At 43.3% G+C, this 27,639-nt stretch overlaps 1 protein-coding gene across 4 annotated transcripts in view; it reads left to right on the top strand.

Annotated features, from left to right (window-relative positions):
* The window catches only part of ENTREP3 (endosomal transmembrane epsin interactor 3), a 71,326-nt gene extending 45,205 nt beyond the window's left edge, over positions 1 to 26,121 (top strand). For all 4 annotated transcript variants that reach the window (XM_069218433.1, XM_069218431.1, XM_069218432.1 and 1 more), the window contains 7 exons: positions 815 to 975; positions 2,430 to 2,529; positions 5,795 to 5,885; positions 9,384 to 9,980; positions 13,552 to 13,617; positions 18,113 to 18,366; positions 20,957 to 26,121. In XM_069218433.1, coding sequence (XP_069074534.1) covers positions 815 to 975; positions 2,430 to 2,529; positions 5,795 to 5,885; positions 9,384 to 9,980; positions 13,552 to 13,617; positions 18,113 to 18,366; positions 20,957 to 21,127 — 1,440 coding nt within the window. In that variant the 3' untranslated portion in view covers positions 21,128 to 26,121. The remainder of the gene's footprint in view (positions 1 to 814; positions 976 to 2,429; positions 2,530 to 5,794; positions 5,886 to 9,383; positions 9,981 to 13,551; positions 13,618 to 18,112; positions 18,367 to 20,956) is intronic.
* Positions 26,122 to 27,639: the final 1,518 nt, after the last annotated feature.

Here is a 27,639-nt window from a genome sequence, read left to right as displayed (position 1 = left end):
GTTTCACTCACTACTGCAGGGCAATATTTGTCACTGGGTCTAATCCACCAACACTTTTGCTCAGCAGTTTTCTGCTCACCACTTCTCCTGAAACATTGTCTTACCACTTAACTGACCTGCATCAAATCACTACTTCTCAGCTTCTTGTCACAAAGCATGTTTCCTCTCAGAACATTTATGTCTGCTCATGGCTGCTCTTTCCCTTCACCACACCTGCTTTATACAACTATTTCTACTTACTGTCTCCACTTGTGTTTAATCACTCTTGCTCCTATGGTCCTCCACCGCACCTGATTCTTTTAACCACTTCTACTCACTGACTCTACTACTGGTCCAGCATCCTACTTCCTATGGTCCTCCATCGCACCTGCATGCTATTATCACTTCTACTCACTGTGTCCACTCCTATTCAAGAACTCTTCTTCCTATGGCCCTTCACCTCACCTGTCCTGTATAACCACCTCTACTCACTGTCCCCAGTGTGGTTCAAGCACACCTCCTCCTATCATTCTACACCGGACCTGCCTCCCATAACCACAATACTCCTTGTCTCCACTCTTGCTTAGCATGCTTGTTCTTCTAGTTCTCTACCAAACCTGCATCCTAAAACAATGCCTACTTAAGTTACCACTCCTGGTCAAGCAGACTTGTTCCTTTGATCATCTACCCTGCATGTGACACCTTGCCACAAGAGTATACGTCACTCCTATTGGTAACCTTCCTTGGTGGGCTTTCAGAAGCTTACCCTCATGTTCTTGCTTCTTTGGTGGGAAGGTGTGGGTGAGATGATCCATTTCTCTTCCTGCCTCATCAGCTTGTGCCACAGAGATCGACCTCTGTCAATCTTGAGTGTATCTCACCCCACGAGACCTTCCTGCACAATATCCTGGACTTCGAGGAGTTTGTCCCTCCAGTACCTCCACCTCCCTACTACCCCCCGGAATACACATGCAGTTCAGAGACTGATGCACAGAGGTATGTATAAATGAGGCTTTGCATGGAGTTTCTTTTTAGGTTGACGAGAATGGCAAATCAGAGTTGCATGCATATGAGAGCTGAGGTTGCCATGCAAGTCCTGAATATATGTGACTGCATTCATCGCTCACTCAGGGAAGGAGGGAGGCCATGCCTACAGTACAACCAGTCAAATTTACTACCTATCCTATTATGAATACTCTAGGAAAAAGTATTCTATCTTTTGACATAGGTATGTTGTGCAATAAACCCTTTTGCTGAAAGACTAAAGCCATTGCCAAGACCACAAGTGGCATGCTTCATCATAGGGCTCCTCCTTACACCTTTTAAGTATTAAGAAGAATTTGCAATGCAATTAGTCCTGTGTTTGCTTGAGTTAGAGCTATCATCGTTGTAAATTCCTAACTGGACTTTTCTTGCCACATAAATTGAAAATTTACAGTAAAACAGTTGATATAAGTGAGCCGATTCAAAGCGCCACGGCCGCCATGAGCATGAAGGAGAGACACAAAAGGAAAAAGAATTTCGCTCGCATACAAACGAATCGGCAAATGTGCAGTTATCCATGTAACAGGGTCAGTGTCCAAGGCGGTAACAAAACTACCCCAAGGAAGGACAAACGTAAGCATTTATCAATGATAGCAAAGGAGTTTTGAAAGGCAAGCCCATCAACGAGTGATAGTGATGGGCGTGCAGTGGGTGTGGTTAAAAGCCCCTCAGATAGATTACAACAGGCCAGAGCGCTTGCGCTCGTCCTAAAATTGGCTGCAAGGGGAAAATTTGACACCCATATATGAGGCTGAAGATAAAAGGAAATATAGAAAGGTGAGATCCAAAGGGTAAAGCCAAAGGGGGGTGTATATTGTACGTTTCCTTCTCAGGGAACACACAAGGAAACATGCATTGGCAAAGCCAGAAGGTCTGTATTGCCTTTTGAGTCCCAATTAAAGCGTTAAAAAACTGCGGCAATGAAAAATACAGAACAGTTGCTTTTTGTAAAAAAAAAAAAAAAGTATCTGTATGATAAATAATTTAATGTGTGATGATTCAGAGCACTTTTGAGATGTAAAGTAGTCCCTCGTGCATTGCCAGTGAAGCAATCCCTAGGAGATGGAATGAAACACTAAACAGTCAGGATATGATGTGAAGCAGAAACATTACAATGGTTGGGGCCAGACCTCTCAGTTTATTTTAGCAATTTGTAAAAGGTGGTCTTCAAACCACTGCACTGTCACATCAGACCTGGAAAAGAAATGCGGCAAAGGCTATGCGGGTGATAGGACTCCGAGAAATAATGTGGTTAGTTTGCGAGATAGAGGTTGGATGCCCCTAGGACACTTATGCGGCTCTGTGAGGCATGTGAATACAGCTCAAGGGTGAGGTCATCCCACCAGGTATCAAATTTGCGGAGAGTGCGTCTGATTTCCTGTGACCTCTGCACTTTTTATTCACAGTATAACCTATAACGGATCGATGGACAGCCCGATTCCTCTGCACCCTACAGACTTCCCCCCATCGTATGAGAGCGTCATGGGAATCAGAGGAGACAGCCAGGTAAAAAGATGCGAAGAGACAGCCAGGTAAAGCGATGCAGAGAGACAAGTCAAATAAATCGAGACAGAGGGAAAAGCCAGGGAATGGGACTCAAAAGAGATCAGGTAAGAATCGAAGGAGAGAGTCATGCAGTGGGAGTTTGAGTCGAAGGAGAGAGTCATGCAGTGGGAGTTTGAGTCGAAGGAGAGAGTCATGCAGTGGGAGTTTGAGTCGAAGGAGAGAGTCATGCAGTGGGAAATTGCAAAGTAAAGGCATTCACGAGACAGCCAAGTACCAAGTCTGATAGGACACAGCAAAATAAGACAGACAGCCAGATAGGAAGGCTCAGGTGGCTTGAAGGAGAGTGGTAGATTACAAGACCTGGAGGGGACAGTCATGCAGTGACACTATGGAGAGTGCTAAGTGAGGCACTCGAGCGAAGATCTGGGCAACGAAGGTCAGAGAAGACAGCTAAGAAATTATTCTTGGATGCGATAGCCCGATAAAGGCACCCAGGGGACAACCAGGTCTCGAGACTCAGATCTATAAAGAGCCCAAAGAGACAGTCTGACGGTGGGACTCGGATGAGACTGCGGGTAAAGACATTCAGCCAGATAAAGCAACTGATGGGAAAGAGGGGGCTAACAAGGCTCAGGGTGCTCAGAAGAGACTGCCAGGGAACGAAACTAATGAGAGACAGCTAGGGAAACAAGACTTATAAGATATAGCTAGGTGAAGACATTTAGAGAGAGGATATAACCTCGTTACCGAACTCTTAGAAGACTGCAAGGTGACAGGGCTCAGAGATGATAGGTAACTGGACTCAGAAGAGACAGTCACAAGGTGGGGCCGAAGGAGGCGGCCAGGTGATGGAGCATATTAGAGACAGGCACTTAATGTGCCACAAAAACAGAGGTTAATGGGTTTAGAAGAAGAAAATAGGTATAAGTGCATAGCAGAGACAGTGTTACAATAGGACTCTGAAGAGACTGGTTGGAGCGGATGCCATTAGAGAATGACGTGTCAAGGCAGAAAAGTGATAACATCTCAGCTCCTTACGGGAAGTCAAGCAATGCGATGCTGTGAATTTGACAGCAAGGCTGGTGATCCGACGTGGAGTAGTAGAAAAACGTAAGGTCTATAAGAAGGCCTTGCGTGCTGGGATCTGGAACTCCTGGCCCTCTCCTGGTCCCTGTATGTCTACTGTTTATGGAGGGCGGTGCGCAGTCGGCTGCGCAGAATGGTGTTGGTGTAATGTTGGTTGCTCTGTTTGGTTGTGATGTGCTGTGCTGATTGGTTGTAGGGCTCGCACCCTGAACTGCATCATTACTAGTAAAGACCCTGGTGTGACCCTGAATATAGGGGTGACTATGACAGAATGCAAGGTATGTCAGTCTGTTAAAACGGAGCAAGGTTTGAGAGTAAGAGGACACAGGACGTGACAGTGAGCTGGAAATCAGGGCCATGTGAAGAGAGGAATCAAAGCCTGAGAGGGAGTTGGACATTGGAAACATTGGAATAAGTCTCACAGTTCAATCGACAGAGAGATCTTATTGAAACAGGTGACTGATGTGTTGCAGATGACTCCACTGTGTATTCAAACGGATCCCTTTATGTCTCGCAGATGATGAGAGACATACTACAGAGATGCAGAAACAAATATGTCATAAGAGGCAAGGATGAAGTTGTAGTGCAAGGGTGGTAGCCATTGGATGCTGAGGGTAAAAATCAATTATCTGTTCAGCATCCTACCTAGGGGTAGGCCATGGCGCCATGCTACCCATGGAAGTCTGTCCTGGGCTTCCAGTACTCTGGGCCTCACCCCCAACCTACCTGATCAGCTGCTCATGTGGTTGTGGCCTTCTGAGTGTTCTTCTGTGGTTTGGGAGTGATTATGCAGAAAGCACTAAAGCTTTCAACTTTCCTAAGATGGAACTCATCAGCCTTAGGACAATACTTTTGACCAAGTGACACAGCAGGAGGTGACTTCACAGGCGTGGTATGGAAGTCATTGCACTGAAAGAAGTGGCTCCTTGGGTAAACACTCAATATGGTATACATTTGTTACCACAATACCTAGTTCCCGGATCCTAAGCAACAAATCGTATGATGTGTGTGTGTGGAGGGGGGTAGATTGTCAGTCAGCAGTGGTAACGGCAGCTTATGCATGGGCTGACAGCTGGTTTGAGTTATGGGGGATTGAACAGGCCAATGCTGCCTTTGTCTCTTGCAGTTTATTTGTATTTGAAGAATGACAGCTGCCACTGTACTGTGAACTGGGTGACAGGAGTGGAGTGCGGCTCTGTTAGAGGGGTAAGAATCAGGTTGCCACATGACTGCATGTCTCCTCCTAGTGCCTAAACCTCAAATGCCCAGGCTGAATCACCCTCCTTTTGCCCAGGCATAGATGAGCCCAGCAGCGGGGGCTTCCGTAAAGCCACAGGCACAGACAGATACAACTGTGCGCACCTAGGGCACTGCAAAGACAATGATGAGAAAGGTGTGAAGTAAGAGCGCAATGGGAAGACCTTAGTGGCCGAAGAACAGGGTCTTTGCTAGAAAACAACCTTTTCCTAAGGCAAGCACAGTTTGACTGGACTTCTAGTTTGCCCCAGAACAGCTTCAACGAGGTAAACACCATCTGACGGCCACCTAGCCTGAAAGTGCGACTTTTCCTAAGGACTCGATTGTGCACACAAGTCTAGGCCGCATCCTGTGCCGCTGCCAGTGAAGGGTTCAGGCTGACGTCCATATCTCCCAGCTACATGGTCCCTTCTGTGCTTCTGCAAGGCACATCTCTAGACTATGCTGCATCCGCTGTAAGCGTTTTTCATTGAGATGTGGGTTGAGAGGTGTTTACGGTCCTAAATGGTTGGCAGTACCAGATGGTGCTGAATTGCTCTTGTGAATTATGTATTATTGGATGCACTGGACATAATTCAAACAATGTTTTAGGGAATATTTTTGAAGTGTAAGGGATATTGGTGCAAGAAATGTAGTCCGTTTGCCTGACAAAGAGTGAAATCTTGGATGTATTGGACATTAAAAAGGCAAAATTCAGGGGTTCATTTCGGTCTATAGTACTTGATCAAGAGCAGAAAGGGTGGGCGCTGAAATATGATACAAGAAATGAAATGCGACTGCTCCCTTAAAGGTTCCTGTATGAAACAATTATCTGATTGTTCACCTCAAGCACCTCGACTTGATCGCTGCATGGGATCATAGCTATGTTTCATCATTCACCCATTTCATCAAAGCTTCATCTTGCTTGCTTTGTGTGCTGCAGGCCACCCTGAATGTGTTTGATACCCAGCCACAAGAAGGATCCCGGACAAGTCCGTGCAACGGGGTGAGCTCAACAGTCCTCAGTGGAGAAGGTAAGAAGTCTCTTACGTGAACCATCCTCAACAAGAAATACGAAGGTGGTGGGAAGATGTAAGGGTGGGAAGAGGGAGACGAAGTGGAGAGCAAGAAGAAAGAAGAAATAAAGAGGGGAAGAGGAAAAGAGATACCTTTAAAATAGTAATGGCCACATATTTATTGAAATACTCATGAATTTAATAGAAATGACATTTGCAAGCTTGTTGTGAAGACGCTCATGAGATCCGTTCTGTGATGTCTGCGTGTATGGAAATGTTCACCATGTTGGAACTTGTGAGTGAAACATAATACTAATACTCATACCCCATTGCTTAGGAGTTAACACATTGACTATCAAGCATTTACCGCTAAGAGTCTAGTCATCTTAACCACGTCATATTCTTGATGTTAGTGTGTTAAACGTCCAAGCTTAATATTTTGACACTCATGAGTTTATCAAGACGGTGGATGCAATTTTAACATATTGATGTAGTTGAGTTTGATCATAACTCAAGTGCAGCATTTTACTATCATTTTATTTTCAATGTATCCCGTTTTCATTGTTGAGTTTAATTTGTGATGCTTGATTATAAAGCTAATATCTTAATTATTTGTGGGTAATCTCATTACTTCCATTCAAACTACCTCATTGCCGTCCTTCCTTACATCATGATTATTCCACGTTCACGTAGACTCCAGCTATCTTAAAATACTTACTCTCAATAAGGCTGCAATCTTAAAATGGAAATGTGAACAGGGGGCATCAAAATATTTTAACAAGTTCCAGGTTATTTCTTCACTAACAAGTTCAACTATGTCTTCTGTATCTTCATAGTTGAAATGTCATATTTGATCTATAAATATCAATTCTCTCTTGACTATTTTTACCAACAACAATTCTCTCTTGTTAATGGCCTGCAAACACGTTTCCATGACTTCACGCATGTCGCTTTATCATGGTAGAGACAGTATATCCTTGAATTGATAATCATATTAATCCAGAGTTCATCTTTATACACGGATGTCAATAGAATGAATAGAAATACAATAGAATATAAATAATGATGAAAATTAGATAGATCTTCATGTTTCCAATTAGAGTATTGTGTTGGATTAAACCTTTTAGTGAACTTATGAGGTAGCAAACAAGAACACAAGGTTATCTATTAATCGAACTATTAATCGCAGGCCTGTCAGTTAGAATAGTGAACATTTTATTACCTTGTGGATATAAATGTTAATGAATTTAGGGTTTTGCTTCTGATAAATTATTTATTTTTTGCTATTATGATTTCCCAGTTTCTCAACGATATATGGTCAAAATATCTGAAGAAAATTTTGTTTTCTACAATGACGTGAATGTAGGTATTAATTCATTACAAATTCTTTCATGGAATGATATGTGTGAATTTTTAATGGAACCATAGTCTAGTTTACATACTGATCAGCAATTAGTTCTGCTTACACCTTATTTGTATTCATTCTATAGGTATTGGTAAATAAAATAAACTCTGGTTCAACATGCCAAATAATATGATTATCAATTCAAGGATGAAGCAGCGCTGTTAAAGTTGCAAAACACCCACTGGCATGCAAGATAGAATTGTGTTTGGCAAACACTATACAAAAGAGAACTGTGGTTTATAAATCAAATTGGAATTTTCAGTATGGACATACTGTAGGTATAATTGAACTTGTTCATGGAGAAATAAATTGGAAAATGAAAAAAACGATTTGGTGCATCCTTCTTCCTTTTTAACTTGTGTGTTGTGACCTGTATTGACAGTGTGAAGGACTTTGCTCCGTCTATGGAGAGCACTTTTGACATGTGTCCATGTCAGTATAAACCCAACAAGACTAGTTTGCCCTCTCCCTCTACGCAGCAGGGGCATGCAGGTCGCCACCATTCGTCTTGTGTAATTACCCTGGCCTCTGATGAGGAAAAAGGATGAGTGTAAAGAGTTTACCTGTAAGTAAAGGTTGCATTGCCTCATCAGCTCTTTTCCTTGTCTCTTTCATTAATTCCATCATGAAGATATACAAAATCTCTGTTTAATGGCTTTGAATACAGGGCAAAACAGCCATCACTCTAAGAGCAGCTACACAGACGAATGTAATGCTTGTACAAATACTCCATCAGTACATAGAACACCACCTTAGACACAAACTCCAGAGCTCTCAGTTCTCCACAAAGTTTGATGTGGTCGCCTTAATGCAGATCTATAAATATCCTTCAGAGAGACCCCTTGAGCCACGGTCCAGTAAACAGCTAGAGTTGTAGAGAGAAAACCCTGGATGATCCACTTATGCCCATTCATGGGCCACAGACATGATGGTCTGAGCCCAACTAGTGGATGAGATGTTGAAGGATTCCAACCACACCTCGCAGGACCCAAATTAACAAATAGCTTACTGTATTTGATGACCTCTGCTACTGAGTCGAAGTAAGTTACTATGGTGGTCTGACACCCAGAAGATTTGTTCTAACATTCTCTGATCCTGGATCCAGAAATATGAGGTCAACACAATTTAATGCTTCATGTGAAACTCAGAGGATGTATTAGAGATTACTCTATGGCCATGATTTAAAAGCAGTATGTCGGGCAAAATGCCCAGATACCAATCATTAAGCAAAATGCCCATGATAAATTTTACTTAAAGCCCATAAGTGTCAGAATCCTGATAGCAACCAGAAATATAACCCTAAACTTAAGGTGCTGCACCAGTATCTCAGGGAGAGGCTCAAATCAAGCCCTTCGGAAAACTGCAGAGCTAAGGAGGAGCCTTTAGTTGTCGATAGAGTAAACAAGAACCCTTCAGAAGACTGATTGCAAACATTTCTTCTCCATGTAGGCCCATATGACTCCCTAAAACCCGTAAGAGCTGCAGATTGCTCCATCATATTGTAGAGTACTAACCCCAAGCAAACATGGATGTTGGCCGTGACCATCACACCACGATTTTAAGGAAGCTCAGTGGTGATCATGGTTCTTGTCATGAGTCTTAGATTCGTAAAGTTGATGAGACATTTGAACTGCCCCATTCAAATCTGTCTTTGGATCACTTAGTATTCAGCCTCTTCACTAACAATGGAAGTCTCCAGAAAATCACAAGAGACAGACCAACGGAAGTGAGGGAAATGTGGTACGACCTAAAATACCTATTCCTTCTTCACCCTCATCAGACACATAAGTGGAAACCAAGGTGATTGGTAACAAAAGCGAATTACCACAATCATCAGTGCCACATTTTACCTGATTCAAAACAAGAAAAAAGGCACACTTACCCCATGTTCATGGCTCCACCTGAAATACCAGCATGAGTGTACAAGGGGAATGCTCTCATGATGTGATGAAGGACTAGAGCACGGAAGAGGGTTGAGGAGGTAATTCTCTTATGTGAAACCTGTTTACCCACTTATTTGTCCATTTTGATATAATACATGATGCTAGTGTGTTTGACTCATTAAGCTTGTGTGTTGAAGTGTTGATCCTCATGAGCTTCCCTTCTTTCAGTGTCCATGGACAGCGCCTCTTTGGTCATGTCAGAGATTGTTGATATCCCGGATGACAGTAGCCCCTCTGAGGACTCGTGCCTGTTGGACATGCAGGGATCCATCCGATCAGTGGACTACGTCCTCTTCCGGTCCATCCAGCGGAGCCGCGCAGACTACTGCCTCAGTGTGGACTGCGTGCAGTGTGGTCATCACCTGCGCAGCCCTACCTTTGGCCTCCAGGGACCCTTCGAGGAAACCCCAACACCCAGGGCACGAGGAGAGCGGTCATATTCGTGCTCCACACCTGGCGAACGCAATGACACTCTGCCCCACGTGGGAGGAGCCGAAACCCGCAGCTGCAACCGCTTAGAGAGCATTGCCCACTCTGTTGGACCCTGCTTCCCAGAGGTGCGGGTGAAGGGTAAAAACTCTGCTGGAGTGACACGGGATAGAGGCCAAGCCTGCCCGCACCATGGTTCTTCCTGCCAGGCTGCGCAGTGCCCGCAGCGCAGGTACAGCGAGCTGTCCCAACCTCGCACACCAGTTGGAGCTACGGCTCCCCGAAAACTCCAGAAGTCGCACAGTGACCCAGGCATCTCCATGTCTTACGAAGCTGGTAAGTGAACCCGATATGTGTGAGGATTGTTGCATGGCCACACAGGCACTTGAATGCATGTGTGTGTGCTATAAGTAAATATATTTGCAGTCGTGCCCTGCGTTTAAGGGGAAAACACTCAGAAGTTACTACATTTGTGCTGTCAATTAATAAACAGAAGATTATACACAGCATCATCAACATATATCAAAAACAATAAGTGCAGTGTATAAACCAAAGTGAACACATAGTGCTTGTGGACTAGTGCCCATGAACGGCGCATGTGATACACATTAAAGAAGAAAAGCAAACAGCACGTACGCAAAAAATATATTGCTTTTAGTACATGCACCAAATGTTGAGAGAAGGATTAAGAAGTATCATGTAGTAAATCCCAAAAGCCTATTTTCGCTGTCTCGATTGTCGATGCCATTTCGACCCCAATTACTCAAGGGTCATCATCTGAACTATAATGTGTCGATTATGGAGTGCTGATAGGGAGGTCAGAAAAGAAGGAATCAAACTTAAGTTAGACCATTGTATAATATCGATGACCAAAATCATTCACAAAATCCTCCCAAAGACCATGTTAAGGGATGAGAATCCTATGATGCTAAGTCTCAATCGTAATGACCTCCAAAAGTTCATCAAGGTCTGCGGAGCACGATAGAAGCTAATTATGTCAAACTTCTGGTGTTGCACTGTCTAAATAATGGAATAATCGAAACAGGAATATGCTTCTAAGGGTTGTTTTTGTGTAGAAAGGTGTCCCTTCTAGCATGAAAACAATCCTGCCTGTAACACCGGCACCCTTGCACTGTGGTGCAAGGATGTCTTTGTTGGCGCTATGCAGCACTCAGTGCACCAGCGCAGAGAGCGAGCAGGAATGCAACATATTTTAGTAACTATGGTGCATTCCTGCTCTCTCCATTTGATGCAGCACAGCAAGTTGTGTTGCTGCATTGCGTCAAATATTGTTAGATCTGGGCAAGATTGTCTCAAGAGGCTTGTTGAAGAAATCCAATGGATGAAGAAGGAGGACACAAAGCCCACTTATGTGTATTGTTAATAGTAGGTCTATTTGACGTCTTTCACATCAAACTAGAGGAGCTTACTTATCACTGTGACCCTGAAAGGCTTGTGTCTTTGGGAGAAAGTTAGTATACTGTTTGGTACAAGTGGCAGTGATGTGACTCGAATGACTGATTAAATGAATGGTGGTTGTAATATTATGTGGCAGTGATGAACCATATCCTGAAGTGGGCTGTGTTAAGACAAGGATAACCTTCTTAAATGATTAAAGGAAATTGCACAGCACATTCAGTGGAATTTTCTAGCTATTTTGACATTGTAACACACAGTCAGCATTACAAGGGCATCCAAATACAATGGCCAATATAGAGGGTTTTTAGGAAAGAAACATGTACACATTCACCAGATTCTAATTAAAATGTTATTTTACCAACAATATATGCTTCTGTTTTATTTATGTTCAATATAAACAATGTTACTCTTAGCCGAACACAAGCCTACTTGAATACACACTTGAATCCCAACTTTGATTTAAAACATACCTTCTCGAATTTAGATTCATGGTTATTCTGTTCGGACAGTATACAGTCGCTGAATGCTCTTGTTTCCAATACGAAACACTATACAAAAACGTAATATGTTAGAGCCCTATTTGGATGGGATATAGGTCTAATTTAGAGTCGCTTCCCTGCAAAATAATTTTTAAGACGGTGAATTGGCAACACTATTTTCCCTGTCAGGCTAATTTATACAAGTGCCCCTTGGTTCTGTTTATATTTTTATGTTTTTTTATTGGAGTACATCCTGTGAGATGTAACAAGTTTTTTAAAATAATCAATGTATGCCCTAAAGTCCCATTCACACCTGTAGGTACCCCCGTATACCTTCTTTTCTGCAACTTGCTTTTCCTGTTGCTTCTAAAAACCTGGCAATATACGCTTTCATATTTGCCCATGACCCATCGCTAACCTCTTTTGCCCTTCGTATAGCAAACATTTCTTCTTTTATGGTTGATTTGAAGGGTGGCTATTTCCACTCAGTCGACACCTTTTCTCACACCCTCCTACCGACTTTGAATACGCCATCCCTTATTTTTGTTGTAATTTTTTTTTGTTTGAATCTCGTTCCATTTTGTCTGTTTGCATCTATTGCTACACATAGCAGCACAGCTGCCCCACTTTCTCACTGCTCTATTATACCCTAGTCGTGACTTATCTACAATTATTTGTCAGTGGTGTAATCTTCTAAGCACTTCCGTTTAACCTCACATTACTCTGCCATGGAAGACTTAGTTGTAGGGTGTCTGGTGCAGTAGCCTTGAGTCTTTCGTCTTCGTTTGAGTTGCAAGACACTCAGCTAAGCTCGCCTTTGAGCAGCGCCGCCGTTTATTTCCATTATGCCCGTTTTTTTTTTCCAAAGGCTCCTATTTTTACTTGCCATATTCCTTAAAATATGTATTTGTTTGTTGAAGTTACGTTTTCTGTCTTTCTACAAGATTATTTTACAAGTCTTCTTTTTACAAAGTTTGTTAATTATCTTGAGCAACTTACAGTACACCCTAATAAACACATTAGGATTAAGAATATCAGACCAAAATTAATTATTCAAAACGTTTAGGTCTTCTAAACTTTGAATAGCCTCTTGAAGTAGCTGATGCCATTAGAACTTTCCAAGATAAACATGAACATGCTTGCATTTTGAAACAACAAAATACCCTTGACAAATATACATTGACTTTATCAACCCAGTTTCAAATACACATTCATATGTAGAGTATTGGTTTCCTGAGGAAGGCAAAAGATCTTCTCTAAACAAAATTCTCACTACTCTATTAAATAATAAAATTAATAGAAGAAAGATGGCATGTTAACTTTTTCAAAAGATTGAGTGTGTTGTCTTCAATCTTTCCATGTACCACTTTTTGTAGCATTTGATACATCTGAGCTTGAAACTTTTTGTTTATTAACAATTGAAAATTATCCATCACATCATGGATTATGTGACAAGTGCAGCAAAGTGTCTGATAGGGAATGATTCTTTGTAAACCAATGGGGTATGCTTATTGACACAACATCCCAACTGGCATGATAAATGCACAATAACGTCACATGATTAATAATAACATAAGTCAATGGTTCCCAACCTGTGGTCCAGGGACCCATGGGAGTCCGCAAAGCCTTCTCAGGGGGTCCACGACTGCTTAAAAAATATTAACAGATTGGGTCCCCAGCTTTCAGTAATGACTCAATGAGGGTCCCCGGATTCCAATAATGATTCAGTGGGGGTCCCTGGGTTCCAGTAATGATAAAGTGGGGGTCCACAGCAGTCAAAAGAACCACTGACATAAGTGATGGATGCACTCTATGACGGTCACACTGAGGAATTACTTGTATCTCTAATTACATATGTGACTGTCATAACACGTCTTTATGCCTGTGTTAGTAGGTGATTTGAGCTTGTCTTTTTTTGTTCACTCTGCTAAAGTATACACAGATAAAAAGGATCTAAGCGTATTTCTGTAGAGTTATGGGACTTTTTCATGTTCATTTTTGTCATACAGGTTACCAGGAGCTTCTCTACACTAAGGCTTTGGAGGAAGATGCTTCTAACTTTTCCGGAGACACTGGTGAGGCTCTCAGAAAGAGAATGTAATGTTCAGTGGTGGAAAGTCATCCTTCAGTAATCAAGGCTTGGTCCTTACCCTGCATGGTGACAGGTCATTCTTTGGTCACTGGACTGTGGAACTGGGCCTTTGACGTTTGATGAGTTGGTCCTCACACCTGCCCCTCATGAAGGGGTGGGATGTCTGCCTCCCAAGTGTAGGAATTCCGAAGAGTGTTCATTTGTGTCCTCTGCTTTTTTTTTCTCCAGTGGCTTGGGCAGTCTGGGAGTTCACAGCATTTACTCTTTGTTTTTGGTTGGATGTTCAGCAGTAGAGGTCATGTCCTACCTTTTAGGAGGTTTACCAAAAAGATATGCCCACCCATAGGGTAGGATCACTACTGCAACCTAACACCAGGATAAAGGGTGACTAGTTTGTGGCTGAAAGCCTTTTTGCCCACCCAGAGATGGCCTACTGGAAATTTCCATACACTGAGCAGTCCACAAAATTGGTGCATGGCGAAAGGTGTGTAGATCACAGTGTATTTGTGAGAGAGAGAGAGCACAAGAGAGTACAGTAGCTTTAAGGTTGCACAAATGATGTCAATGAAGGACCAGTAAATATGTCTTCACAAAATGGTGGTTCTCCTGGAGGCTTCATCTGTCCCTCAGTGGATGTGGTACTCTAGAGCCAGTTCTTATGTTCCTGGCCCTGTGGTACTCCTGACCTTAGTCCTTATGGCCAATATCTTTGTACTCATTGACTGATTCTTTTTGCGCTTCCTGGATTTGGTACTTGTGGTCCTAATCCTCCTTGTCCTGATAGTGGTCTAGGCCCGCTCCTTGTCCTTCCTCTCCCACCATTCTGCGGGTGGACTAGAGTTGTCAAACCTGTCACTAAGGTTTTTTTTTTTAAACCTATTGTGATCAATACCAATACTTAAAGAAGGTGAAGGACCAGCCCATTGCTTAAAACGTGCTGGCTTTCTTGTCATGCTCATTTATGTCATGTCTTTCAATGCTGCTCTTGTGTTTGACCGCCACCTCTGCAGCAGCACCTCTTTACCTTCTTTTTAATTGTGGTTCATACACTCCATTGTACTCACCGATGTTTTATGATAGACAGACAAAATCCCACTGAAAGCATTTCACTGTCTAATGGCAATATGCAGCAAACAGGTTACAATACCATTTTAACTGCAAAAGGCTTTCTTGGGCGTGCAAAAGACTCCCAACAGCAGAGGACATCAACCACCCCTCCACCTTCTAGAGATGCCTTCATAGTTAGGCTGTAATGATCCTGAGCCTTTTAAGGATTCCCCGACCCTAGACAAGTTTAGGAGTTTTAGGTGAACTGAAAATCCCCTCTTAAATTTTATGGAGGACACATTAAGTATACAGCTGAATTGTCTTAACCATAAATACAGAAATGTAGAGGATATTTGATCAGTGGGCTCTGCTTTTTGTTTTCCATGTCTTACATGTTTGAAGATTTTCATTTCCCTCCAACCTCTGAATAAGAGCCATAGTCTTTCTTGCCATAGTTGAGGTGGTATAAGGGGGTACTGTGGACCACTGTCTGCTGTCTTCCCAAGTGGGAGCCATTTTTTAAAACGCAGAACCTGTACATTTAATGGACATGAGCAGCATTAAAAACAAAATGATCCGCCGAAGGTGGGAGGGATGGACGGGCCCCATGGAGGAGATGGACTGGGACGAAGCATTGATGGCCCCACGCGCCCTAGCGATGGCTACATGCCTTCGATTGATACAAACATATTATCTTCACACAGCCTATCTCACACCCATCAAACTACACAGAGCGGGCTTACGCCCCACAGCGGAATGCCCTCGCTGCAGAAACCCTACAGCCGACATTTTCCACATGGTATGGACCTGCCCAGTCATGGTGACATACTGGGAGGCTGTTTTGCAGGAAATCTCCGAGGTCCTACAGGAAGACATAGAGAGGAATCCTCTGCCCCTTCTACTGGGGATCATGGGCGACACTGGGTTGAGGAGACCGGACCGAGCTTTCCTGGGGGTGGCGTGCCTGGTAGCCAAGAGGGATATAGTGGCGGGCTGGAAGGCTATAAGTGCCCCAACACTGACTAAATGGAGAAAAGGGGTAGACTGGTGTGCGCAGAATGAAAAACTTGTATATGAGGCCAGAGGCTGTCCAAACAAATATAATAAGATATGGGGGAAGTGGGAGGCTGCTGCAGGTCCTTAGATTAAACAAAGTATAGCCACCAATCATATTGTACTGTCTGGGAGTATGGGCTCGGCTGTTGTTAGATGCACGTTGGCATCCTGTTACATGTATGTACCATTGTATTTACCCTTTTCTTTTCTTTTTGCAAAATAAAAAAGTCTTTATAAAAAAAAAAAAAAAAAATGATTCCCGTAGGAAAATGCAGATGCAGGATTGGGAGTAGTCCGTCCCTAGCAGTCCTCAATCCCTGCCCTTGTAGCCAATCACCTGGGGTGCAGATTGTGACTTGCTAATCATTATTCATTAGGGAGGTTGTTTTGCGACCCCCTACGAATAGATAGTTGGCAGTGCAACTTTGCCTTATTGCAGATTGAACACTCATTCACACACCAGCAGCTGTGCAGATTGCACATTCTGGTTTACAAATGTGTGGTTGGCGAATTCATGTTTATATATCGGCCTCTGGTCTTTAGTGGGAGATGTGTTAATATGAGATTGCCTCTTGTTTTCCATTTGCCTTCATTTCTTTGAAGGACAAAGATGTCCACTGCTATAAATTTTTTCCTTCTCGTTGGCCCTTGCATTGACGACCTCATTGATTTTATTGATACTCCGCAAGTTTCTTCTTTCCCCGCTCAGATAAACGTAAATGCCTAAATTGGTGCCTAATTCAGTAGTAGTCCCTTTTCTTCGCCCAAGCCAGGCTTCAAGTTACAACCCTGTTGTTTGTTTTTAAGATGATCCTTACCTTCACATTCCCTCTTCTCTGTTTACACCAGACTGTGAGCTGTAATACAGCAGCCTCACCACCCAGGCGGTCACCAGACTCTGCATTTCTTCACTGTAAGCACACTTCTGTAGGCCTGATGCCAGTTTGACTTCATAGACATACACAACGGTCCAGCCGCTGTCACCTGTTGCACTGTCTACCAGCTGCATCCTGCCTCCTCACTGTAAATGGTGAGTGCTGGCTAGCTCCTATTTGCTCCCTCCTTTAGAAGTGCACCGTGGCTGGAAGGGTGACAGTCTCCAAGGACATTGACTGCAATAGCTCCAGTGCCCGCTCTACTCCCAGATAGGTCACACTCTCCGATGTTGCCATACCAACACATCAATCCAACCAGAGAACCCTCCTGCACCTCAAGCACCTCTTTCATCTGCAGTTACAAATTGCCAAGACTCGGTTGCTAGGGGTAAGATCAGAGTATTGCCGAAATTCCTGGGGGGAAACACAGTCACCTCTGTAGACGGCTTGTCACATCCCCTGTGTTTGAATTCTAAAGGAGGTTCTGCCACGGTTGGCTCTTGCTTGTCACCAGCACCACTAAAGCAGGATTAATAATGGCCCTCCTGGAACAGGTAACATGAAATGTTTCTGTATTTAGGGGGAAGATTATCCACACCAGCCCTGAGAAGATGTTTTCCAGGCAGAGGACCCTGCTGGTGCCTGTCTCCTCCTCCGTGTCTAGATTTTGGAAGAGATCATGAGGCTGCTCACTGACATAGGACACAAGGAAGCTGAACTGAGTTCTCTGCGCCTGGAGACTCTGCCATCGGTGTAGAGAACTTCGCACACACAAATATAGGAAGAGCAGAGCTGTAAAACTCAGCACATAGTTTATGAATAATAAAAAGTAGTACACTTTCACAAAACTGTAAGCTTACATTTGTGAATCAGGCCCCATGTTTCCCAGCGTTGAGTTTGACACTAATGTGAGTAACCGAGATATTGTGCCTTCATCTTGTCTGGTACATGTATAAAGGATACTTATGTGTGCAGGAGATGTGTGGTCAGGGGTGGGCTGGAGAATAGTGAGGTCTATTTCAACCCCTGTGTGATTTCTGCAGAAGTTGATGGTCTCATTTGTTTAAGTTGGCTATTTCCATCTCAGCCGTACCTGCTTGTACATATGTCTTTCATGTCATCCACCTCAAAACCTGGCAAATGGAGGTAAGTCTCAAGCCAATGTCCTTTATCTTAGGTAGTGTTTCCTTGCCCTACTCACTCATACCCCTCTTCCTGCTTAGCTTCCATCTCCCTTGGTGTGCACGTAAGGAAAAGATTGTTAACTTGTAGTGAATACTGTGGGGCAATGTAAGACAGCATGTTTTAAGCACACTTTTTGGTATTGAAAGAGACTGGGAGATAAAGGAAGGACATGATTGTGAGTTAGTGCAAGGATTCTCTGAAGGACTGCCCTTTCTAAAGCCTTCAGTCTTCCAAACCACTCCTGTGTTCCTCTAGAGGTGGCGTGTGACAGATTTTTCAACAATACGATTCACACTCTGCTTCTCCCCTTCACAGGTCTGGGCTCGGAGGCGCATCTGACACGTGTTGGCTCTCGTCGCCTGGTACGTGCATGCTCAGTCGGGAAGAGGCAGTTGCGTGCGACAAAGGAGGTGGTACAGCGGCTCTCGCAGAGTGGCGCACTCTCTCTCGGTGACTTGAAAGTGTGCCGTGGCACTAGGGTCTTGGTAGCCCGCTTCCTCCAGAGATCCAAGCGCAACCTGGCCCCAGGTGCAGAGCATGCCAGCAACAGCTCCCCCTGCCAGAAGCAGGTAGGTACTCATGCCCAAGTGCTCAAGGTACAACCAAGCTACAGGTATCTCTTACGCCTCCATTTATGCCAGACCAGTTCGCATCCATCCACTGTGGCATGGCAACAAAGACTTCTATAGTAGGGAGCAAATCTGCATCCGAGTCCGTCGAGAGTGGTGTGTGTAATCTTGATTTTTTGATCCCCATAGATAACAGCAGCTGATGAAAGGGCTGAGCATAAATGCTTATTTATTTTGCATCACTGCATTTCAAAAAGTAAATATTTTATAGTAGAACAGCCATGTTACATCGCACCCCAACCTGTTTGTGGTTAACAACACATGACACACGCTCGCTCAATCACTCACTCACTCAATCACTCACTCACTCTTTCACTCTCTTGCTCTTAAGGAAAAGGAATCAGGAATGTGAAGATACAAGAGCATACACATATATGGTGAGGGCTGTCGGAAATTAGCATATACTCCTTAGCTTCAAGTGTTAAATTCCTGCATGGTCTCGGTGGCCCTGTCATTTGCTATCCACAGAAAAGAAGAAGGTAGTATACTAGAGCAGCAGCACAGGCTCAGTGAAGCCAGAAGATCTCGGGTTTCGGGTTGGGTGCTTGTGGGTGAAGGTGGAAGTAAGGTGGACAGGTCATAATCGGTGACTAGCTTTAGCAATAAGTTTAAAGGGCTGATTTAGAGTTTGACAGAGAGAATACTGTGTTGCAACTGTGATGGAATACCCTCTCCGACAAACAGAAGGTCCGCCTGCCCGATTTACAGACATGCAGACCTTAAATATGTCAGTAACCAAGATTACTCCATCACTGACATACTCCTTCAACGGCGGGGCAAACTATGGGCCATCGGAGGTTCACATACAACACAGTCCATCCGATTTAAAGTGTTATATGTTTTTGCTGTTTGTACTGTAACGTAAAACCTGGCGGTGAGAGACAGTAAAAAAAAAAAAAATTATAATAATAATGACCCTACACCAGGGGAGACATTTCTCATCGTATGGAGGCCATTGGTTTTACTTTTTCCAAAAACAAACTCCTGTTGTGGGAGTTTTGTTTTTTGGAAAAAGTAAAACATCGTGAAAGTTTGATGGGTTGCCGTCATGTTTAACGGAGCTGTATTTCACACTTTTATAACATTGACAGGAACAGCCGTGACACCTGTTCTGGTGAATGTTTTGAGTTGTCCGCAGGACTGACTGCCTTTAAATCAGCCTCTATGTAACTTCTGAGGGGATCCATTTTTTTGTACAGACCCATTAAGCCTGGTGCTGTTAGGGAAAGATGAGAGTGCCCTGGTAGATTGTAGAGGGTTCAATTAACACAGTTTAAGACCTTGTCTAGTGGGGCAAAGCAATAATTGTGGAGGGCCACAAGCACAAGTAACATGAAACCTACTTACTGGGGACAAGGGGATTTATCAGTGCTTTGGCTGTTTAGAATGGAAAGCAAAAGAAAAACATGTAGTTGTGGGGTCGTAGTGCCATCCAGTGGCAAAGGGCGGTAAAGCACTATGAATTGTTTAAATGAGTAGTGAGAAAGATGAGAAACTGAAAAATATTTGGGTGTTATTAAGCCTCGAGATGCTATGAGAAGCCAAAGGAGGAGGTGATATGAGCAAAGCAGATGATGTACAGAGAAAACAAGCATGGACACAGGACGAAGTCTCGAGGTGCGCTCACAAACAGCAGTGTCCGATGATGACTTGCAAATACCTGCTACCAGAAAAAAGAAACATCTGAGAATTAGGAGGAGAACAAGTTTAAGGGAGAGCAAGCGAAGCTTAGACGTTGAGCAAGGAGAGTAGATTGGCGTGGTCAACCATGTAAAATGCTGCAGAAAGATCAAGAAGTATGAGTACTCATGATGCACAATTAAGATGAGCTGCTTTGATGAAGCCAGTTGTATATGTGAGCATTGTTGACTTAATAGAGTATAGTGCAGGGAGGCCAGTCTGAAGTGTATTGAACAAGTTATTAGAACGGAGATTCAGAGTTAGGCACCTAAAACAATGTTCTCCAGTATTTTACATCAAAGAGGGAGCAAACAGGGTAGTAGCTATAATGCAGCAGGTACAGGGGCCCAAATCCATTCCAGTGAGTGGCCTTTTACCTTAAAACCAGGCGATGGAGGGTCCAGTTTCCTTATTTGCGCTAGGTGCCCTGAATACGCCAACAGTAGCTTAGACACTGGGCTGTAATTAGAGAGAGGTTATATTACGTCATAAAAAATATATTTTCTTCCTTGCCAATCAAATTAAGGTAATTAAGATTATTTTTTTAAAAAGCTGGTTATGATTCTCCGTGGAAGCTGACATGAACGCAAGCTGAAAAAATGGCAGATCGCTACGCTGAATGTTTAAGTTACAGTTAATCGCAGGGAGGTAATTTTGTGTCAACTCTGGCAAGAGAATTCAGTTCCAGGAAGTGATTTCAGGTCACTTCTGGTCTCACCTTTAGCGTGAACTAAGGACATTTTTAAGTGTTAGTCTAAGAATAGAATAGTTCTCCGTTATTTTATAATTACATTAATGGACGTTTGCCCCCGTATCTTATTTCCCACTTTATAATTTCTCGTTTTTGCAGATGCCGCAGGATCTTTTACGAGTACCAGGCCAGGAAGCCATGCATCTACGAAGCTGTGGCGACATAAGTTCCACTTCCTCCCTGCGCCGCCTACTATCTGGAGGAAGGTTGGAGAGTGGGCGCCAGCGACCACATAGTCTCAACGAAACCTACAAGGAGAGCATGGTTTGACATACAGTGGAGGCTTTGACTGCCGAGCGTGCCAGAATGGCAGGGAACCCTGAGGTGTATTCCTCATGATGATCGTGCAGCACCTCCATTTATTGCATTAAATGATTGGAAGCTGTAGGAAATCAGTGGAGAATACTCGCTAAACATCAGCATATCTGTAAAGTATTATAGTGCCAGGTAGGATCAGTCATTTGCCAAGAACCGCCTGTCAAGCACCTGACAATCCAAGTGATCCTCTGGATTTCCAGCCAGACCAACCAAATTGGATGAAACCTCCCAAATCCTTTATGGGACTTGTGAGCTTGACACATCTTCAACACCAATGGAGAGCCTCAGATGTATCCACAAAAGCAAAATGGTAGACTATGGTATTTCAAATAGGAGTTTTCTGAAGATTTGGGTTAGGACCACTCTTGGTGCATTTTGTGGCTTAACCATGAGTTGAGACATATTACCCCCTCCAAACTGTTTTGCTTTCCAGTCAGAATGACACTCATCTGTCCCTGATCACCTTTTTGAGAAGGAACAAAGACTGTTTAGTTCTTCGTGGCTGAAGGAGATCCGTGCACACTCTTCCAGTCGAGTGAATCCTTCTTCTTATCTGTGGGGAATCATGCTTCTCTCATGGCATAATGGTGCCCTGCTCTGTGGATGACTTGCATGCAGTTAATGGAAATCCGATGATGGTTATTTTTTTGTGCAAACCCAGCATAGCTAATGAGTTTGCAACAATCCATTCAATTGGCTAACGTAAACTAAATTGACCCATCCTTTGCAAATCATCATCATTCGCTCTTGAGCCCTTGTTCATCAAGGTCATTCCTCAATGCATTCATTTCCATCAGCATCACTTGATAGTAGAGTGTTTCTGCATCCACACAATTCCCCTTTGAACCTTCCCAGATCAGCATCATTAGTGCATGGAGTCCTCTTTCAGCGTTATTCACCCCAGGAAGTCATATGAATTAACACCATTCCCTAGCGGTCTAACCCTATCAGTGTTGTTCTTACCTGTGTCCTTCTACGTCAGCATCATTACCCATGGACCCTGATCCATCAACCTCGCTTCCCATGGAGTCTTCCACCATTAACGCCATTTTCCCTTTGTGGTCCTTTTCCCTGAAAGTTATTCAACCATTGAGTCCTTGTTTGCATTCCCAAACTTCTTTCCAGAACCAATCCGTACCTCAACACATCCATCCATTGCAACATAATTCCTCCATCCAAATCATTCTCACAGTAAGTCTTTTCCCTCAGTCATTCTTTCACAAAGCTCACCTCCCTCAGAGTTGTTCAACATAAATCTTACTCCATTCATATTATACCCCAAGGATAAGTCTATATCAACGTCTTTCCCCTTGAAACCATCTAGTTCCTTCCTTCCACGAGGCTCTCAGCATCATCATCCACATAGAGTGCTTTCCCAACAATCTGTAGCCCTCTACCTTGGCACTACCCTTGTAGTGTAATCAGATCTCGTGTGCAAGGATACCCCTGTAGGATAAACAACGCTGCAGATATACTGTACAGCCATACATTCTTTGCTGAGACACAGTACAGTCACGTATTATGCAATGACACTTTTCTACAGCTGTGCGTTGTATGCTGATCCAAGGCACATCTTGACTCATAACTTCTACAGTGATGCAGCTGATCCTGCAACATTCCACACTGACACACTAGTGCAGTCATGCGTTCTGTAATAATGTACCTGTACCATAATGCATTCAGCACTGCCGTACCGGTACTGTCGTTCTACTGAGATGCACTTATACCTTTACCCACTCATAAGTGATGCACATGCACACACTTAGATTTTACAGTTAGACACCTGCATCTTGAGCCGTTTCATTCCAAAGGTTGTAGTACAGGGTAAGGATAGTCATACATTTCCACCTATAAACCTAACATGGATGAAATCTGCATTGTGACACTTGTACGCACATATATTCCATCTGTTACACCTGTACAGGCATTCCATACTGACATGAACGTACACTTGTCTTATTCTGTACAGCCGTATATGGTACTCTTCATACACAGATACTGTCAGGCGCTCTGCACTTGCCGCACCCCAGTTTTAACGCCATCCAGACCATGCCAGAAATCAGAGCATATGCTTTAGACCCACCACCGTGTGTTGTGCCACCCATCGTCTTAGTGCAAGTAGACTCCGCCAACATCCTAAACTGAGTTAATGACTTTTTAGTTAAGACCTTCACCATAAGCACAACATAGGAGTCCATTAAACATGGATTAAGCATAAAAAAATGGTGGAAAACTATACCTGGCTGTTATAGATGAATGTAAGGCGTGCAAGTTGAAAAGAACCAAGGCATACGTGATTTTTTCACACATGCATATGACTAGTACCTTTCCAGCGAATCAGAGAAGCACTCGCTGAAGTTAGACTTCAGCAAAAGTGTGTCGCTTATTTTCAAGAAAGAAGCAAGTTTTCTGTCAAGCTGTCCACCAGCTCCTGCTTAAACCGCCTTCCGAGATAAAAACCCAACTTTCTGCTTGGCAGCCAGTTAACTTTAGTTGCACAAGTGAACCTGATAGTTGTCTTGCTTGTTCCAACAAACCTTATCAAAACATTACATTTATGCTGCCATGTCCTTTGTTTGGGCACAGATAGAAACTGCTTAACCAACAAACTGTAGTCGACCAAGTGGAAATGAGCCTCCCAGCTTGTCAGTTGGCTTGAAACAGCTGGCAAGCTGTATGACTCAGTTGTACCCTCTAGGGGTACGACTGAGTTGAATCTTCAAAGGATTTCTTTCTAGATTTCCCCCAAGATAGGGCAGAAACAGTAATGACCTCATTATGGATGAGCTTTGGTATTGTCTCTTGTAAGGCGCTGCCTCAGTGCCTTCTTGAAAAATTGCATTTAATCTGCAGTTTGGTCGCTGACCTATTGAACAGTATGAAAAAACAGACACATCACGACACTTTCATCCCTTCACTAGCTCGATAACTGAAAGACCTACGCGTAAGATCACGTTTGGTTTGCATAAGGTGTTAATTTCCAATATATCGACCTTCTGCTCACAGTTGCTGACATATCTCCCTCGTACTTGTTAGTCACTCTGTTATATCTCGAAGCAAAGCGGACATGCTTTCACTCTTTGGAAATCTTTGCTGGCAGCTGTTGACAACGTCAACATCGATCCTACTTTCAAGAACAACTGCAAAAGTTGAACTGAGCCAGACAGCAGTTGCACTACACTTTTTGTGTAGAAAGTGGTCAGCTCTGAGAGTCAAGCAAGTAATTGCGTCTCTTACATAAACCCTAGATCTCCACTGATACATATTCTACATTGATATACCTTCATAACCCATGTACACATACATAGAGACATACACCTGCCCACTCATTCTCTATCATTGAGATACTCACACAAGCACGTTTGAACACTTAAGTTCACTTAAAGTCCAGCACTCTACAATGAAGCACTTGTGCAGTTCCACATTTGCCCGTATATGCCACAACAGCCAAATATCCAACAAAACACCAGTCGGACTGTGTGCCCGGATTCACTTGCGCCGTCATACACTTCCACACGGATGCCGATGTACAGTTTTCTTAGTTTGCACACTGAAACACCTAACACACATCTGCAGAGATACATCTTTGTAGCCACACCTTATACTAATCAATGATTATACCCTTGACAACGACAGCTATGCACCAATATCTGCACAGACCCATTATTTACAGTGATAAACCTGTATCATTTTATACTACTGCACTTGTATATCTCCATTGCTGTACACTGAACCAGGCCATTCACACACATCCTTGCACAACTCTCTCCCCTTCAACGTTTATCTGTATAATTGATGCATACCATTAGTCCAGATCACTTGGGCATTGCCTGACGCCTGGAATGCTGCACTTAAGCACACTGGTTCAAGCACACTGACTTACTTTTGAAGTGACAGTGAAGAGACAGAACACTCTTACAGGGACAGATCAGTGCAGTGGTACCATGCATATAGGGCTTACTGTGAAAATCTTAAACCTATTAGAAAGAAACTCCATACTATAAACAAAATGACGAAGTTGTACACTGTTTCACCTGTGCCAAGGACTACTTGACAGTCATGGTACCGGTACATTTGTACACACGTATGATAGCACAGATGATCATCATGTTAACTGCGTACTCACCCACACAAAGAGTTGAGCACCTGCATTAATACCTCGATTTGAGCATTAGTACATCCTGATGTTTTTTCTGTTTATATATTGCCTTCTGCTGACTAATACTGTTGTTCACAATTGTGCTCTTAACTAGCTACTTAGCTTTTTTTTTTTTTTTAAAGGGTACTGATTTACTGTACCAACATATATTCCGTTTTGCCTTATTGAATTGCAAAAAAATACCATGCAAAGTACTGATTACTTTTAGACTCCTTCTGCACAGTCTTGTGAATCAAGGAGCACACTCTGTGTCCTCTAACATATCTATGGTTGAAAACTACAGGTGCTGTGAGAAATTCAGGAGACAAACATGTACAAGTATTTTCATCATTACCTTTTGTCTGTCTGCTGACATATTCCAGTTACTCTGCTGAAATATATTTAAAGAAATAATTGTTAGCCGTGGAAAGGAATCAGATTACAATGCTAATTACTTTTCGCAGCCCGGACTGTGGATGTTTACGCTATACATGTAAATGTCGTACTTGAGGCCTTGCACCCACCGCCCCATCACCCTCTGGACATTGACGCCCATTTTAGGGATGATTGCCTTGACTCATCTTCTGCATGACAAAAGACATGCCCCTGTTTCCGTAGGCAGGTGTGAGGTGCAAAATGGTGCTCCCAGTATTAATTTCCTTTCCCTTGATTGTAATGTGTTCAAAGCATGCAGAGAATTGGCGTAAGGAAGTATCCACGCCAACCCCGAACTGTGTCGACACCAAAGCCTCTGGTCCGATAGCAAGATGCCAATGAGAAAAATAGAATTAAACCACACTTGCAAATTAAACATTCTTTCCAACCGTTATTTCTAGGTTTTACATGGGGTACAGAGAGGGCGATGTGATGCATCAGCTTAATATAATTAATGCCCTCATAGCCTTCTAAAGAGGTGAGATGTGCAGAGACCATGTAGGATCTGAGTGTCAACAGTGGGTAGTCATATGGTCCTAAATTCCTTATCTACAGGAAAATAGGTACGCTGGATAAGCAATATTTCCTTATATGCAGGGCCACTGGAATTATGCGATTTTGCAGTTGTAGTATTTTCCGCATAGTTAAGGATTTACTGAAATAACCACATAATTCACGAGGCGCAGCATAATTTACAGAATTCAATAAAATATCTTTATAGTGCAAAAGGGTCAAAGGTTACTTTAAAAAGAATTATGGCCCTCCCGCCCGCCAAGATCTGACCGCCGGGCGGCTGCCAATGCAGCCGCACTCCCGCCGCGGTCATTTTGAGATTCCCGCTGGGCTGCAACACACGCAAATGGACCCGTCGCGAAAATCTGCATGGGGCCCTGTCAGGGGGCCCCTGCACTGCCCATGCCAGTGTCATGGGCAGTGCAGGGGCCCCGCGACTCCCCGTACCGCCAGCCTTTTCCTGGCAAAAGGCTGGCGATCGGGGACTTGTAATCCCGCTGCCCAGGCGGATTATCACCGCCGGGGCAAATGTGGCGGGTCCGCCGCGGTCAAAATACACAAGATTGCACCGGCAGCCTGTTGGTGGTGCAATCGCCAAAACAGCCCTGGCGGTCAAAGACCCCCTATGTGTGGTGCAGTCCTGTTGCAACGCTTTTGCAAAGGTGGAAGACTTATTATTCCCCTTTTAGTTGCGCAGGTTTGTATTTGGGTATTAAACTAGTACTAATGAGGTGATATGTTTCCCCAGATGTTTTTATTGTGTGCTAAAATATAAAAAACGCATATGATACTGCCATAGAATGTGCTGGATTACACACAATAATTTTCTTTCCTTGCTGCATGATTTCCTGAGTCCGGATGCATAATTTGTTCTTGCTTTGCAGCATAATTTCAATTGCCCTGATTATATGTGGGAAAACTGTAAGACTGGATACTCATTTCAGCATTACTTATATGGAAATGGGTAGACTTAATGGCATTGACTGTCCATTACTTAGCAGACAGGGGCTAACATTACGGGTAGAGTCCTTATCTGCAGAAAAATGCCTCAGGGTTCCAGCTTTTGTTGTTGAATAACATTGTCAAAAATCTACAGTTATCACATCAACCCAATGTAATTATTTTACACAGCATTTCTGTAATGCAGGACATAAGCATGCATTATTTTTCCTTCAAGAGATTCTCAGTTTTAGGGCCTGAGAATCTTTCCCATAGTGCACACAGTAAACTGAATGCTTCAATGCACTTGAGTAAATTCAAGAAGTGCATTTGGTTAACGTTTCCAGATGGAGGGCACAGTGGCATACAGGTATATTTTACTTCACGCATGCCCAATCAGTAATTAGCATCTCTTGCGAAACTTCAAAAATGCTGGCCA

The sequence above is a fragment of the Pleurodeles waltl genome, chromosome 12 (assembly GCF_031143425.1).
Source record: "Pleurodeles waltl isolate 20211129_DDA chromosome 12, aPleWal1.hap1.20221129, whole genome shotgun sequence".
Taxonomy (NCBI): domain Eukaryota; kingdom Metazoa; phylum Chordata; class Amphibia; order Caudata; family Salamandridae; genus Pleurodeles; species Pleurodeles waltl.
Note: the sequence above shows the minus strand (reverse complement) of the source record. Positions and strands in the feature narration are given on the sequence as shown.